The 17,956-nt window shown below is 35.7% G+C and overlaps 1 protein-coding gene across 3 annotated transcripts in view; it reads left to right on the top strand.

Moving 5' to 3' along the window:
- Window positions 1-13,254, top strand: part of LOC147398181 (serine/threonine-protein kinase 12-like) — a 61,635-nt gene extending 48,381 nt beyond the window's left edge. For all 3 annotated transcript variants that reach the window (XM_086447330.1, XM_086447331.1, XM_086447332.1), the window contains 3 exons: window positions 4,933-5,003; window positions 11,376-11,482; window positions 12,949-13,254. In XM_086447330.1, coding sequence (XP_086303456.1) covers window positions 4,933-5,003; window positions 11,376-11,482; window positions 12,949-13,066 — 296 coding nt within the window. In that variant the 3' untranslated portion in view covers window positions 13,067-13,254. The remainder of the gene's footprint in view (window positions 1-4,932; window positions 5,004-11,375; window positions 11,483-12,948) is intronic.
- The last annotated feature ends 4,702 nt before the right edge of the window (window positions 13,255-17,956 follow it).

The raw sequence follows: 17,956 nt of genomic DNA, 5'->3' as shown, positions 1-17,956 counted from the left end.
CTGGCCAATATCCGTCAAACACTCCCCCTTAGAATCAGTCAATCTATGATTCTGCTCAATAGGAGTATCAGCGTAACGAGAACTAAGCTGACCAGAATTACTTAGTAAATCAAGGACATATTTACGTTGAGAGATAAAAATACCAGAATGGGACCGCACAACCTCAATGCCCAAAAAATAGCGAAGATGCCCAAAGTCCTTAATTTCAAATTGACGTCCTAAGTAGGATTTTACCTTGGCAATGCCATCACAATCATCTCTAATAAGGACAATATTATCTACATAAACAATCAAAACAACAATTTTGCCTTGGAAGTGATGCAAGAAAATGGAATGATCAACAAAACTCTGATGGAAACCAAACTGATGCATTGTCTTAGTAAAATGCTCAAACCATGCACAAGGAGACTATTTCAATCCATAGAGATAACGGCAAAGACGATATATATGTCCAAAAGAAACAGAAGCAATAAAACCAGGAGGTTGGACCATATAGACTTCTTCCTAAAGACCATCATTAAGAAATGCATTCTTGACATCTAACTGGAAAAGGGCCACCCTCTGATAGCAACAATAGAAAAAAGAACTCAAATAGTAATCATTTTGGCAACGTGAGCAAAATTTTCCTGCTAATCAATCCCATAAGTCTGAGCATAACCTTTGACCACTAGACGGGTCTTATAACGAGCAATAGAACCATCGAGATTATGCTTAATAATGAACACCCAACAGCATCCCACAACTTTCCTCCCAAGCGTAAGAGGAATTAGATCCTAAGTCTGAGTTTTTTCAAGAGCATTCAATTCATCAATCATACCGACTCGCCACTCAGGATGGGCAATAGCATCTGCAACAATATTAAGAACAAAAACAGTGGAAACAGAAGCAAGAAAACTTCGATAGGAAGGTGAGAGAGAGTAATCAGATACATAATTAGAAATTGGATATGTACAAGTATGCTTACCCTTGTGAGAGACAATAGGACGATCATCACAAAAGACAGTAGGAGGCGGAGCTGGAGACGAGAAAGCGAGCTGGTCTACCATAGAAGTGATGGTAGGATTGTGTGGCCACCGAGCATAAACTTGCAATTGAGGAGAGGACGAATTGACAGGGGATGGAGATGGAGGAATGGGCATGGGAAGGGGAAATAACAAGGGAGATAGATCATCATCAGGGGAATCAAGAGGGAACTACTCAGACTGAATGCCAACTGACCCAAGGTAGTATGGGGTATGCTCAAAAAAGGAAACATCTCGATAAATGAAACGCTTTCAAGAAGGAGGATGATAATAGCGATATCCCTTCTAGGAAAAGGAATAACCCAAAAAGATATATTTTATGGCCTTAGGATCAAGTTTAGTACAAGTTCAAACGCACCCAAATACACGCAGAAGAAGTAGAAACAAGGAACGATCAGGATGGAGCTGAGAGAAGGGTGTAACAAATAGAAGAACTCAGGAGGGGGTCCGATTAATAAGGTAGACAACAGTAAGAATTGCTTCAGCCCAATGGGATTGTAACACGTTCATACCAATACAGAAGGCACGGACTAACTCCAGAATATGGTGATTTTTCCTTTTTGATTGACCATTTGCTGAGGAGTCTTAACATTGGACATTTGATGCTCAATGTCAGACTCTAAACAAATCTTCAATACCTCACTATAGGTGTATTCAATACCATGATCAGAATGGAAAGTTTTGATAGTACGACCAAATTGGGTATAAACCATTGCAAGAAATTGATTGAAGATCCCATATACTTCACTCTGGTGTTTCATAAGATAAACCTAATTAGTACGACTGGTCATCAATGAACAGGACAAAATAATGAAAACTGAGAGTAGAGGTGACGGGGGAAGGACCCCAAACATCAGAGTATATTAGATCAAACATAACAGGCGCAATTGTATTCATACTAATAGGATAATGAGAACGCACATGTTTAGCTAATTGACAAGTTTCACAAGAAAAATCAAGCAAATTGTTATTATTAAATAAAATAGGAAACATGTGTTTCAAATATTCATAAGAAATATGATCAAAGCGTAAGTGCCAACGCATTACAAGTGTCTTATTAGACTGACTACTACTACTAGGCAGAGAAACAGAATGAGTGCTAGGTGAAACGGGTTCGAAATCCTAAAAGACACAATGAGAGGAATAAAAATTACACTCGATTCAAATTTTTGATAATACTACTAACAAATATAAGAGTAGTAGTAAGTTGAGGAACATGTAGTATATTAGTTAAGGATAAAGAAGGTGTAACAAAAAATAACCTTGACCATCTATAGAAGACAGAGAACCATCAACAAGGCGGACCTTGCGATGACTAGAATAAACACTATAGATTGTGAACAGGGATGACATATCGATCATGTTATCTGAGGCACTAAAATCAATGATCCATGGTAAGGTAGTGGTGGAAACACTATGTGCAGATGCAAAGGTACCTGAGTGAGTGAAAGTAGAAACTGACTGAGATGAAGTCTCCATCTGATTAAAGAATTGTGTGAACTTGTCAAGCTCAGCCTAGGACATAGATACCGACTCTAAGGTGAAATAGGTGGTTGAAGGTAGAGCCTGATCAGAAGTCGATTGAGAGACTACATGAATAAAGGATCGGTCAAACAATTGACGATGCTGGTTAGGACAACAATGAAAAGCATAGCAATGGACCTTCATGTGACCCAACTTTCTACAATGATCACACTTATGTCGCCAACGTGTAGGCAAAGATCTACTGGGAAGCTGTGGAGAAGGTATGCGAGCAAACATAGCAGAGTGGTTTATAGAAGAGTAAGGTAGGACACCTATACGACGACTCTCATTAGCTAAGACATAAGAATACATAATCTGGAGGGATGGAAAGAAATCTATACCCAATAAATGAACTCTCGCATACTCAAACTCATCTGGGAGACCGACAAAAATTGAAAAACTGGATATTTATTCAGAATCGACCCATATAATACCTCATCAAGAGGGTCTTTCCATGCATAGGATAAGGAATAAAAGGTCAACTCTTCCCATCGAGTATGTAGCTGGGATATATAGATGGTGATGGAAGAGTCATCTTGTGAAAGGCGTGAGATCTCATGCTCTAAGTTAAAGATTTGGACATTGTTTTGACATTACGAGTATATGCTCTTTGCGGAATCCCATATCTGTTTTGCTGTTGTGAAAAATATAAAACCAACCGCAATGTATGGTTGTATAGATGTAACCAACCAAGAACGGACCATAGAATCATTAGCAAACCAATGAGAGTAAGTAGGTCGATCGATACAAGTTGTTTGTCTGTCCTTGGGAGGTAATCGATCTTTCCTTTTCCTCTTATGAACATTTCAACCAATTGTGCCTAAAGAAGATAATTAGGACCATCTAATTTCACAGTGGTAATTTGGATGCTTGTAAAGTCGGTCGAATGAGAGGAAAGACCACTCAATCCATCACTATTACTAATGATCGAGGAAGAGGATGTCTCGGAGACCATCAAAAAGTCGAGGTGCTTTGGTTTGAAGAGAATTCAAATAAGAAGAGGGGATGACTCACAAGGAAAAACTGATCGCAGCACCCTAAAGGTGACAATACACGATCACAAAAGATGTAGAAGGTGATCAAATACAATTGTGGGTGACCTTAGCAATCATTAACTCAATCGTAGGGCACCAAGAAGTAGTTTTGTCGCTACCGTGAGCTTTAAACAGCCACTTGCTGTGAGTATAACCCCAAAAAACACAGCACCGTTGGGATCGCAGCCCCCAAATAACACTCCTACTGTTGTTGTAACCTTCAAACAACACCCTGCTGTGAGTACAGCCCCAAAAAAATAGTACCTTTGGGATCGCAGTCCCCAAATAACACCCCTACTATGGTCACAGGCTCCAAAGAGTACCCCTGTTGTGGTCACAGGCCTTAAACAATGCCCTTGTTGTGGTCGCAGGCCTCAAATAGCAATCCTGCTGTGAGTTTCTGTAGCAAACAGCCTAGAAACTATTGCCGCAAGCCTCTAGGGCCATCAGTTGGCCTAAGAACAGCAACCCTGTTGTTGCCGTAAAGCTTCAATGAGGTCTATGGAGTAAAAAAAAAAACTCCTGTAGGGATGATGATTTAAACTAAAACAAGAGGTTTTAGGGTGGATTTAAGAGAGGGGAAGTGCGATGGGCTTGTAGCAAGGAGGAAGGAAAGGCGATGGAGGTAGGCTCTGATACCATGATAAATTTGGCGGGTCCAATTCAAAACCAATTGGCTATGAGTGGAGAGGCCCAGGATCTGATAAGGTGAGAGACAAGGCAATTGGTGTCCGATGTGGGACTAAATTCAACACGCCCCCGCACGAGTGGGTCGGATTAGGCCAAAGCACGTGGGGATATGAACTGGGTGACGTGGAGAAGAGAAAGACCCGCTCTGATACCAAGTTGAAAATAAGAGAACAATAAAAATGATTAATTACTAAGCCCTAATTAGGCTTTAAGGTGATTACATAGTCTAATAAGTGAAAAGACTAAAAAGGACAAAAGACCTATAAAACTAATAAAATAAGAATTATTCAACAATATGTAACTTTATTTTAAGTTGTAATTAGGTTATTGCGACATTTTAAAACTCAACTCAAATCAGATGTCCATAAAGTGAGTCAACTTGAATGAATCAATAACATATGCTTTTACCATTTAAAACCATATTTATTTGCTGTTTTTCGAAAAAGGATATGAAATATAACACTCATAACTTGGCTGAATTTCAAAATTATTGAGTTGAGTAATCAAATCTACCTTCGAGTAACTTGGCAAATCTTCTCTTTTCAAGTTTATGTACCGTCAGCAAGAATTTCCATTTGTGGTCGAATTTCGATGTAAGTTGTTGAGTATTAGAACTAGGGGTTGTTAACTACCACATGTAATGTATTTCTTCTGTTTGACAGGTCAAATAAACGACACCCCACTGCATGATACGATGAAAGACATTTACTCATTTGCCCAAATATTTTATGAGGTAATGATGACAATGAAATTCTTAAATTATATATCATGCATTTGCATGCATTATGACATTGTTTCCATATTTATTCTCTACCTATTTTCCATGACTATTTCACTACATACAAATATTTTCTTCTCATGTAAATCTTTGTCTTTCATTGTGCCACATGTTTGGTCCACCCCCAAAATGAGTCTTTGGATTGATACTACTATTTTTCGTTTATTTCAGTATGAGTATATATGCACACCCAAATCATCACATAGACACACAAATATGGATGCTATGTGATGCATTCCCTATATACGATGTCTATGTCTAATTCGATATATTAGTCACATAACCTCTTAAGTGATCACTAGGGTTAAATTAGAGGAAACCCTATCAATAAAAGCTAGAATGACTACACAAAAATTTACTAGAATTGGTCATTTCCAAGTCTAGAATATCTTTCTAAACTTGCGATGACTAAGTTTCTTCTTTAGAGAGAGTATCCATATGGTGAGCATAATTCAAAATTTCAAATACATCTTGAGCTTGAGGATGGAAAATTTTTTATGTATATATCTCTGTTTGTCACATATTGTTAAGATGTACGATTGCTGATACCATATTAACCAACCAACTACTCCAAAATACCTATCTGTTAGAGAGAGGGAGAATTATGAATATAAGAGGGTCATTAATTGGGGTATGACACACCTCAGAGTGGAGGAAAATGTACGCTCAACACCTAGGATTTGAACCAACTCTGATGGCTGACCTTCTACCTCAAATATCTAAAAAATTATGGAGAAAACAATGTTCATTCTCAAGATTTAGGATTCCAATGTTGGGTTGGCTTTTCTTAATATTAGAGATGGACTACTAGTTCCATGGTCTAAATGATGGCAACCGAGCTGGTGTGTCAAACTCATAAAAATGAAAACAATGCCTTTCTACTGGTTTTTTGAAAAGTAAAAATTTATTAAGAAAATGGAGGTCAAGGAGACCTGCCTAAGTACAAAAGGTTACTGCGAAACTAATTGTGTCTGAACATGAAATTCCTCATTTGAACACAAGCCCTCAATATATACATGCCTTACACCAATAGAACAGTTTCCCTTTCTACTTATTGTGTGGAAAACAATCAACATTAGATCTACAACAAATTTAAAATTAAGTATTATTAACAGTGAGGGGTGTACCATGCTCTAAAACAGGGGCAGAGTAAGGATTTTCTTGTAGTGGGGCAAACTATAGTTAGTGGTAAGGTTGAAGAACTTGAAATTGAACGGTTTTGAGGAGAAAATTCGAAGGTTTTTTGTTAGAGGTTGAAGATAAGTGTATGTAGGTCATTTCCAATTAGTCTATGAGAAATGGCCCAAGTCAAAGTGCAATATCATCTTCGAAAAATAGACAGGGGGGGGGGGGGGGGGGGAGTGCAAAAATTAGAGGTAATGGGGGTAAATGGGGGCAGGTCATTAGTTGAAAATACAGGGGAATCTCAAATTGAAATATAAATACAAGGAAAAAAAATTGAGTGGGGGAATTGCCCCCATTGGCTCCTTGCTAGCTCCACCCTTGCTCAAAAAATGGATTTTATTTTGGGAATGGTGGAAGCAAGTTGACAAGTACTATTTAGAAGTTATTACCATGAATTTTTAATGGATCCCTCACTTGAAGGAAGCATGCATAACCGATCCGCTAACATAGAAAACCCCATCTTTTGGAATTGGATATTATCTTGAAATTAATGGTGGTTAGGAGAAGCTTGTTTTGTCATTTGCCTCTAGTTTTAGATGGTAAAGGATTTAGTAGAAGGCAATCTCGCCCGAAATGTTGTACAAGGTGAGAGAATGATGGAATTCCAAAAGGTGGAGAATCAATAAAGAGAATAGTCTAACATGATAATACCTTATTTCATCAGATTACTAATGGTCGTCGAAGATCCAATAACATCTCAAGCATTCATATAAATTTCTCTTTGGTATTGATGGGGGAGGAAATTCGAAAGAGTGGGGGAGTTTTACCTGAATCAAGATTACGAGTTTGTTTGTTTATCCACTTTGGGTTTAAACCCAATTTTGGTTTAAATCCCTTTCTATTTATCTCGCTATCAGAGCTATCAATTATGTCGAAGATGGTTCAATTTGGAGGGGTCAAGGGGAATATTTTTTAGGAAAGGGAGAATGAGTCTTCTTGGACTACTTGGAACCAATCAAAGTTTCGCGCATTTTAGATGGCAGAAAAGTAAGATTATCTCTTTTAGATCCTCATTCAATCGGATTATTTAAGATCAAGATGGTTTGATCATTTTTCCCTTTTTCTTCGTCTCCCACATTTATTATTGAAAATCCCCGTCTTTTCCTATACTATTCTAATTTCTGAAGGCTAGGTTTTGAGAGTCTGTGTTGGTTATTTTATCTTGTTTCTAGTCTAAGGAGAAAAATCCAATGTGTTAGATATGGGGACAAGAGTCACTTTTCAGACACCCCCCTTCCCCCCCGAAACCCACATGTAGAATGAATATCTGGTCATTACTCCATATTAGGTAAGGGAAATGACCCGATTAAAGATTTTATGGCTACAAATGGGGTAATGTCTTGGGATTTTGGGTTTAAAATGGACACGAAGGTGTGGAAGTTGATGTGGTTGCTAATTTGTTGAAATAAGCTAGTATTCATCATTTCTCTGTTGGATTATGATTTGTGGATTTTTGCATGGAACAACAAAGTTTGTTACAATTCGAAGCTTTTATTGTGCTATAGTTTCCTATTCTTATGTTACTTTCTTCGAATCTTTTATTTGGGCTGGCCAACCTAGACCAAATCTTGATAGTCAATAATTTTTCTCCACAAAGAGATTAATAGTGACTTTTGATTAGTTATGGAAGAAGAAGAGAAAAGAGAGAAACTAGAGAGAAGAGAGAAAAGATTAGGAAAAAATTATCTGAGATTAGGGTTAATCAGCCCCTTCTCTCATTATTTATATATTAACTATTCAGACTTACAAACTACTCACCCATACTACTATAAATTAGTTAGACCTCCTCTAATATATGCAAAATATCAAATTTAGCTATTTCTGCACTCCCCTTCAAGTGGGGCTTAGATATCAATCATGCCCAACTTTCTAAGAGCTTCAACCAATTTCTTGTTTGGAACTCCTTTAGTCAACACATCTGTCAGTTGATCTTCAGACTTCACATAAGGAAGACACATAATCCGAGACTCCACTTTCTTTCTAATAAAGTGTATCAATCTCAATGTGCTTTGTACGGTTGTGTTGAATCGGATTGAGAGCTATTGAAAGTGTTGAAGATGAATCCAGAACATAGAGACCATTCACCATTCTACCACTACCAATCATCCTCCCCGAAGCCAAGTCTTGAAACATACAACGACCAGGTCAGAAGGTGAATGAACAAGTTAATGATTTTGCAAGGCTACTCACAGAAAGAAGGTTAATAGACATGTTTGGAACTAGAAGTATAGATGATAAAAGGCAACGAATCATCAATTTGATGTCCCCTTTTCCCAATATGGTAGAAAGGGAACCATCTGCAATTTTTACATTGTCTTTATCGGATGATCATTGGTAGGAATTAAATAAGGAAGTCATAATAGTTATGTGGTCTGAGGCTTTGGAGTCCATGATCCAAGATGGACAGGAAGAAATAAAACCAACAGTATGTGTAGAAGCATGTATACTTGACCGGGCAAAAGAAGAGGAACTAATTTGTCCATCGAGTTTTGTAAGGAGGTTTCTCAGATGCTCTATTTCTTCTCGGGATGGGGGTAACTTAGTAGAATGAATGGAACTAGTGGAATTGGGTTGTAACTGATCTTAAACAGCAACATGAGCATTAGGTTTGAGTTGGGGATGCTGCCATTTTCCCTTGTTCATCTTCGCTGGCCTACCAATCAAATCTCAAGATGTTTCCTTAGTGTGCCGAGTTCTAGCACAATGATCTCATTGAAGATTATTCTTATCATCACCCCATTTCCCACTCCGTTTAGATCCCTTTTATTATCTTTTCCAAACACAGAGGAGAGGAGCTGTGGGAGGTGGTTCAGAGAGGTTGTGTCACAGACCTTCTGTTTTTCTTGTTCTACACAAGAGAATATACATCCTCAATAAGGGGTATGGAATCACAACCCAATATCTGAATCCGAATAAACTCCTACTCGATTTCTAGTTAGTCAATTTGCAAAAATAATCAACATCCTTATCATTTCTCCATTTAATCTCCTGATAATGATCCAACTCTTCCCACAAGGCTTGAAGAGTGGAATGCCAAGCTTTTCTCCCCTTGAAGAAAATTAGTCACCTCCTAGTGAAGCTTATAAACCCGGGCCACATTTTTCTTTTGAGAATATGTTTTGGTGACCTTTTCCCATACTCGATGAGCTGTATCTAAACACAAAGAGTTCCAATTAAGTTGGGGTTGCATAGAATTTAATAGATATGACATCATTGTCAGATTATCTTGCTCCCAACTATCATACATAGGATCAATGTCCTCGGGCTTCACAATACGACTAGTGAGATACCCTAATTTCCCTTGTCTACCGATATACATCTTAATGGACTGAGATCACTCTAAAAATTTCGTACCATTGAGTTTCACCATCGTAATCTAGGCTCCGAGGTTATCTCCATAACCCATCACTGGAGAAATTGGCACCGGAGCTAAGTGGTAAGACATGTGGAGAGTTGTTCCCACATGCTAAGTTCAAACCCCCTTGAACCTATACTTCTTATGCTAACCACTAACCCATCTTTACTTATAAAAAAAATAATAATAATATAATAATAAATTGGCACCAGAGGTGGGATGCACTAACATTCGAACTACTTGTATTTGACATGTTCACACCAATAAAAGACACTGAAATAATTTTGGATTAAAAAATAAGTCCAAAAACAAACAAAAAAATGGGGGCGCAATAAACCTAGGGAGGTATTTTTGTCACCAACGCTTCAATACTTGTCCGAATCAAGTGAAACCACTTCCATAGCATAGAGAAATTTGAGAATGACCTGATGCATAAAAAAGTCAGATAAAAAACCCCCCAGTAGATCAAACGATCCAAATTTCAAATCTGAATTTCTTTTTCCATTTTTCTGAAAAATTGAGAAAACACCTTCGAAACTTCATAAAAAAATCAGGAAAAAATAACATAAATCCTCATAAATGTAATTTTTGACCCCCACCTTGCTGACATCAGCAATTATATTGGTTGACATCCACAAATATGTATTCCCTTGTCAGAAAAGAAAAATCTCAGTTTCTCTTTGCTAAATCCTAGCTCTAATACCAAGTTGTAGATTAGTTATTGAAGAAGAGATAAAAGATTAGGAAAAATTAATCTGAGATTTGGGTTAATCAACTCCTTCTCTCATTATTTATATTAACTATTCAGAATTACTAACTACTCCCTATACTACTAGAAATTAGTAGACCTCTTCTACGATATGCAAAGTGTCAAACTTAGCTATTTCTTCATGTTCCATGTTCAAGACCGTCAGACAATTTTTTTTATTGTCTTCTTCTCCTTTGTAAACTTTCTAGGTCTCTGTGGATGTTCTTTCTCAATTTGGGATTTATTGGATACTACCTAGTTTCCTGGTTGTGTTTTGGTTTATCAACCATTTTAGTTCTAGAGGATGTCTAATTCGAAGGCTCTACTTTTTGTAGTCCTCTTGGGTCATCAGTGTGTAAGATTCTTTTCGAGATTGGAGGTATGGGAATATAAGGTTCTTTAAGATTTCTTTAAAGTTATTGTTGAGATTTGATGCCTCTTCCTTTCATTAGCTTAGGAATGAATGTAGGGAGTCTCTTTTTTCGAAAATTATGTTTTCTAGTGAGGTAGCAATATAAATTTGGTTGGGCAATTTTTTGGGTTATTTTCTTCTTGTCATTATCTGTCTTCTGAACACCTTAGCTCTTTGTGCCTTCTTTCCATTTTCCCTTTTGGTTCTCTAATAGAATTTTCACGTATCAAAGACAAAAAATTGTTTCCCCTATTAGACATTAGTGTTCGATTGATCAGATATTAATTCCAATGGATCAGAAATAGCATATCGAACAATCAGGTATTTTATACCAATTGATCGAATATGAGTTCTGGTCAATTGGTGAATCCCTTCTAGGCGTGTCTTCCGTTTTATTTAGTTGTTTTTGGTCCTTTGGGCCCACATAGATTGCAACTTAACACATTCAGTATCAATATGTTGCTCTTTCTTCATTGTTATTAATGATGATAGTATCTTGTCAAGTCAAAAATGCAATGTTTTTAATAGACTGAACTATTTACATTTATTGCTAGCTTGTTGGTGAAACATTTATATATTTTCCTTACATTCAAGTTTGATTATTTTGCATTGCTGTATGTACTACAGATGTTGGAAGGAAGACTTCTAGTTCCTGACATGAACTCGGAATTGGCACATTCTGTTGATTTTGAACTTAAGTTTAAGCTCAGTCGATGCCCATTGAGAATTCAACAGTAAGTTGATGTGATTTATCCCTTTCTAGTTTCTATCAATTCTTTTGCAATTCTAGTCTTAAGGATTGAAATTTCTTTGTTGGAAAATTATTTTTCATTTTTTTATTTTTTGCACTTCTTAATAAATAAAATAACTTGAAGATAGTTGAAGCTTCCCATAAAGTGAAAGGTTCTAAGATTCAACTAAAGTTTAAATGCATTCCGATCACAGCGTATTTAACACTGTAATCCCTTAGTCGAATACCCAATTAGGTCGAAAATCAAACCATGTCCTGTTCAATAAAATTTCACAACTCATTAGAACTTAGTTGTGCAAATAATTACAAAATCTCTTGATTGAAATCTATCCATGCATGTCTGCACTATAAATATCAACCAATTATTTTGTGTTATATTTTAATGCTAAAAATATGAACTCTTACTCTGTCCACATTTAACGTGAGTAAGGACGAATACTATTGATCTGGATTTAGTTCAACATTTCCACATTGACACTTCTCTCCTTAAAATCTGTAGGGATGATTTACCTCTTCTTTTTCATAATTGGGAAGATGGTCCACTGGATCGACTGAGATTTAACTTTAGTTTTTACACTTATTCATGGGTGATTTAGAGATACCACTATATCTTTTGGTGAATATTTGAGATACCCCCCATGTTTTCAAACTGATGATTCCTCTTGACCCTGGTCTTCTCTTATAAACTAATAAAAATTGACCAAAATGCCATCGTCTTCAACCTGCAACAAAGAACTCTTGATTTTTCTTCCCAAAATCAGTCATCTTCAAGCTTTTCAACTTCAATTTGTCTATTTAAAATTTCATCGTCTTCTACTTCAAAAATCTTATCTTGTTCTCGAGGATTCAAGGTTCAAGTAGATAGGAGATCAAAGAAGATGCATTTGTTCTGCTTGAATGTTGAAGTAGATATAATCTTTAGGCTAGAGTGTAGGGTACAAAAGTTTACCCCCCAAGACGTTGAAAAGATCTGGGAAGAAAAATCTAGGGTTTTTAGTTACAGGATGAAGATGATGGCAATTTTAGGTCGTTTTTCATTGATCCATTATAGAGACTGAGATCAAGGGGGCATGCTCTTAGTTTGAAAACACTAGGAAACAACTCCAATTAATATTGGCCAAAAAGTAGAGAGGTATGTCTGAATCACCCCTTATTATTAGTTTATGTCGATTTATAGATGGATGGTGGGCTCGTCGAATGATGTTTCTTGTTGGAGTCGTGCATGCTGAAGACTCTAAAAAAGTTAGATAAAGTATGAAAATAATGTGCATATTTTTAGATAGTGTTGAAAGGTAAAATAGGATTTCATGTTGCCGATCCCAATTCTTTAAGACCAACTCTTAAAAAATTATCTTTAGTTGTATCAAGTGAACGACTATTCACTCGGTCCAGCAAACATCATCAACTCATTATCTTGCTACCCTAAGTTGATGGAAAAAATTTGTGCAGGTTGATAAAGGATTGCAGGAAACCAGAGCCTTCTCTGAGACCAACATTTGTTGCTGTAATAGAAATTCTTGAAGAAGTTTCCATACCCTTTGGCAGACATGGTTGCCCTGTTTGTTAAAGCTCATTTTGCATGCCAAGTGGACAAAAGTTACTTCTTCAAGCAGAAGATATGTCCACAATACTTTGAACCCTTACTAAGTGAAATGGATATGAGTTCAGCATGACTATAAAGCAAAGTACTTTTCTGGACTTTGAAGCTGAAATTGTGTTTTAGTTCCTTTTTAATAAAAGGGTATTTTAGTAACACCCCTTGCGAAATATGCAAAATTAGGGTCCCCCCCTTAAAAAATGCAAGATGAGATCTATCCCCCTGGACTGTCGTTGACCTGTTCAAACCATTAGCAATGTTTGTTCAGTCGACAGTCTACTGTCTAAATACCCAAACTACCCTTACAGCATTTAAATTATCAAAATTTCATTGTTTTAATTGAAAAAATAAAAAATCTAATCTAATCCAAACTGTAGGATTGAAATGTTTTACACCATTGGATTGAAAGAAAAATCCAAACTTCATCTTCATCTTCTTGAAGAAGATGACGAAATTAAGGTTTCACCATTATCTCATCTATTCAAGTTAGGGTCTGTTTTTGTTATTGTTGGATCATTCTCAAAAGTGTTAGGATTTTATTCCATTAGATCCACTGTTTTGAAATCCTACCATTAATGTCTTTGAATCCAATTTCAATTTTGGTTAATCAAGTTAAAGATTTCATATTCTGTGCAATGAGTGCATGTTTGGATTCTTAAGTGAGTTCTTTTGACAATTTTGATCTCAAGATTTAAGTTTCCGTGGAAAAAATCACGTAAGAAAATCGTTTATTTTCTTTATTGTGTGTGTGCCTTGGGGGGTGGGGGGCAATCATTAATATTTACAAGAGGGGAATTACTAATTTCAATTTCTTCAATGTTTTATATTTTTCTTTCTAGTTTTTTTTGTTTTAGTATTTTTTATGTTGAGATTCTAAACATTGAGTCAAAGAATACGTTTGAGATGGGATGAAAATGATTAGATTGAGATGAACACAATGAGATTAAGTTGAAAGAGTTGAAAGTGGGTTGAAAATGATGAGCGCAAGGAGCAAACAATTTGATTTAATTTAAAAAAATACAATATTTAGATTTAAATCGATGAAAAATTAGGTTGAGAACAATTAGAATTGTTTTTGGGTTTAGAGCGATTTGATTGAACAAAGTTGGATTGTCATTTTCGTCATTTCAATGCAAAAAGAGTATTTTTTATATTTTACCTTCTTCGTTAAGAGACAAATGTTTTTGTTAATAGTTTAACTGGGTCAACAAAAGTCTAAGAGTTAGATCTGATCTTGCAATTTACAAGGGGGTGACTCTAATTTTACCTATTTTTCAAGAGGGTGTTACTAAATTACCCTTAATAAAATCACAACTGTTGTTCAAATTTTCTTACCATATCGGGAAGTTTCGTCCGTAAATTCTGCTCATTATTGTGTGAAAAAATAGATTGTGCAACCTGTAATACACAATTTATTTTGATTCATCACTTGAGAGAGACAAAAACCAAGTCACATGACGACTACAATGTAGAAGTCTTCTCATCAGGCTTGGTCTTCCTAATAGTAGATGGAAAGGTGACCATGTCGTTTCCATGGAATCAACATGTATTGGAAAATCCTGACCTCAAATGAATGACTTGAGACGAAGACTAAGGTGATCGATGTTGAAATAGTGAATATTTGACATAAAACCAATAGTTATAACTATAAAATCAAGTCGAATCACAAACTTCTAAAAAAATAAGGTTGATAGTTTTCTCTTGATCAACTACTCTTTTGATAAAGATTTTTACAAACTACAAACTGATTCGAGAATACAACAATCTTTAATAATATTTCATCTCTCCATAATATTATGCTTCTAACTATTTTTACATAATTGTAAGTTATCCCAAATCATTCCTCTATACATGTATGTCAAGAATAATATTCTTTCACCATATCTTTTAAATATCGTACTTCCAAATCATAAGTCAATATCTTTTAAGTATCAAATCAAACCAAACAATTGACTAATCATCAAATCACCATCAAACCATAAAATATATTAATCTCAAGAATCATTTTCACACTTGGATTCTTCTGTTTTCAAATTAAACAATTAACTAGTCCTACTCAATTAATTCATCTATTTCAAATCAAATTGTAAAAATGTGATTTTCGATTCCGAATATCATTTCCACGAAGGTTTGAAGTCACCGCCCTTCATATTTCTAAAAGGGTATGAATAGTCCCTTGGGATACATTTTTAGAAAAAGGGTGTTATTTTTAGAAAAAGAGTGTCATTTTTGGTATTTAGTGGTTCTTGTACGGATAAGATACTGATCAACCTAAGATTGAGGTAAGCGGTCCGATTAGGAAGAAGGGAAGGTGTTAAGCACCCCTCTTTCTCCATCAAATGATGGTAACTTCAAAATACTCGATCATTTTCGAATGAAAACGAGAAAAAATGTTGCATGTTTGACGACTTGTACCCTAAGTAAAGATTTTGCTATTGGCTCAACTTATAAGGATCATCTCATTGAAGGAGATGATCCTTATATAAATTTAGCCTTGAGAATAATGTATGTTTTTTAAAATTGTTGGCTAATGGTTATGGATCCATCCTCATGGGTTGAGAAAGACCCAAATACTGATTGCCTCAAAACAATTTGAAATATTTAAAATCAATTTTATTTTGAAAGTAGTTATAACCCCTATACTTTCAATCGAACAGAAGTTCGATCTACCGGAGATAAGGGAGGGGGAACATCACAACTTAAGCCTTTCTAAAATAAAAATTGAAGAGGTGAGGGAGAAAATAGAAGAGGGATATAGAGAGGAAATAGAAAGAAAGAGGAGGTATATTATCCTCAACACTTCCTTGAACCCTTGATATCTTCTTCCCTTAATTCTTTTTTCTTCTTTGAGTCCTTAGTGAGTTATGAAGGTATATTATTAAAGAAAAAAAGTAATTAAAGAAAATGATAATAAAGTAAGAAAGAATTTAGAGATTTTTTAGACTTAGACTTAGTACCATTTAGGAGGTGAGAGAGGGTATTTATAGGTGTTGGAGATTACTTTTAAAGGTAGGATGGGGTGAAAAGATAAAAGAACAAAGAATGACATGAGTTTTGAGGGTGAGGGGTGTGAAATTTGGAGTTAAGATGAGGGTATTTGTGGAATGGAAAAAAATGGGTAGTTTTTTTATCCAAATGGGTTGGATATATCCTAACCCATTTGAATTAAGTGTTTGGTAAGGTGAAATGATAAGTATTTACTCTAAAAAATGAGATTGAGTGTTAGTGGGGATGAGAAGGTATGGTGTTTGATTAGAATAATGAGTTGTGTAAGAGCTTAGTAGGTTAGGTTTTGGAAGGGTGAAGAGGATGGTGATAAGTGTCTCAAAAGTTATGGTGATGAGGTGTTTGGATGAGTTGATTGGAGGAAAGGGATGTGGGGATGGCTTGTAAGAATGGATTAATGGTAAAGGGAGGTGTGGGTTGTGATGTGAGTTGGTGGTTGTGTTAGAGAATGGTGATAGATTAAGTTTATGACATAGAGTGTGGGGGTGTGAGTTGTGATGTGGGTTAGTGATTGTGTTAGAGAAAAGTGATGGGTTAGGTTTGGTAGAATGATTTTTTTAAGTGAGTTGTGGTATTAACAAGTGTCTATTAGATGATCAAAAGTTGATTAATTGATGTGGATAATAGTTTGTGGGTAATGGCTTGTGGATTATGGATGTGGATTTGAATTGGTTTGCGCTTTGGTGTGTTGGGCTTGGGTTTTTAAAAAGGTTTTAGGTTATTTGGGATTGGTTATGGTATATTTTAACATGGGATTTTGAGGATAGGTGATTTTTAGGGTTTGGGTGATATGGAATTAGGTTTAGGCTAAACAAGATGAGGTGAGGAATAATTTTTGAGGGATTGAGGGTTTGTGGGTTTTAGACGGGCTTGAGGTATTTTCGATTCTAAAGGTGGAACAATGAAAGATAGGGAATGTTGTGGGTATGCCAAGTCTTTATTATGAGTCCTTTAGACCTTTAAGGATCTTTAGAGTCCTCAAATCGATAAAAATGTTATGTTTCAATGTTATGTTTCGATGATTTGACTTTTTAAGCCTGTTGGCAAATTTTATTGAAAAATTAGATATTTTTTGGTCTTTCCGAGTGGGGTCTGTTCAAATTGGGGTGTCTACAAATGTCCTTCTTTGTAAGAATTACGTGCAAAAAACTACGAAGAATAAACTAAACCCCTATTTGTACGAGACAAAAAACTTTGTTAAAACACACTTGAAAATATTGAGTAGATTGACGATTTTTTGTAGAAAATGGCTACCCAAGCATGGGGTCTGACAGGGTATTGCCTTATTAATTCCTTGATCTCGATGGCACGACGTTTGTTTGAGATCTCGGAATATTTGCTGAGTTTTGAAATTCAGGTGTTTCTTTGGTCATGTTTTGACAAATTGAATGCATTTTAAAAGGATTTTTTTTAATTCTTTTGATGTTATCTTGCTTTTTGTTTTTTTTCTTTTAATGATTTTTTTATTTTCTTGAATTTTTTGATCTTTTGATTTTTTTGATTTTTTTTTTGTTCTTTGGTTTTTTTAATTTTTAATTTAAAATTATTATTGACTGATCTATGCATGAAGCACAAATGGGATTTGTATTTGATTTATCCGTTCTTGAAAAACAGATAGCGTGATGTTTGTTCCGTCCATGCATGGAACACGAATGGAATAAAATTTTCCTTATCCGTACTGGTAACACGGACCAGTATGAATTTTAAAATGATAAAACCTGTGCACCTTCTCATTTCTTCATTTTTCTCTTTTTTACTTCATTTTTCTTTTTGATTTCTTGCAATTTCTCTTACTTTTCTTCACTTTTCCTTGATTTCATCAATTTGGGATCTTGGCGTGCTCAATGGAACGAT

Source organism: Akebia trifoliata, chromosome 7 (genome assembly GCF_017979445.1).
Source record: "Akebia trifoliata isolate Shusen 1 chromosome 7, ASM1797944v1, whole genome shotgun sequence".
Classification (NCBI taxonomy): domain Eukaryota; kingdom Viridiplantae; phylum Streptophyta; class Magnoliopsida; order Ranunculales; family Lardizabalaceae; genus Akebia; species Akebia trifoliata.
Note: the sequence above shows the minus strand (reverse complement) of the source record. Positions and strands in the feature narration are given on the sequence as shown.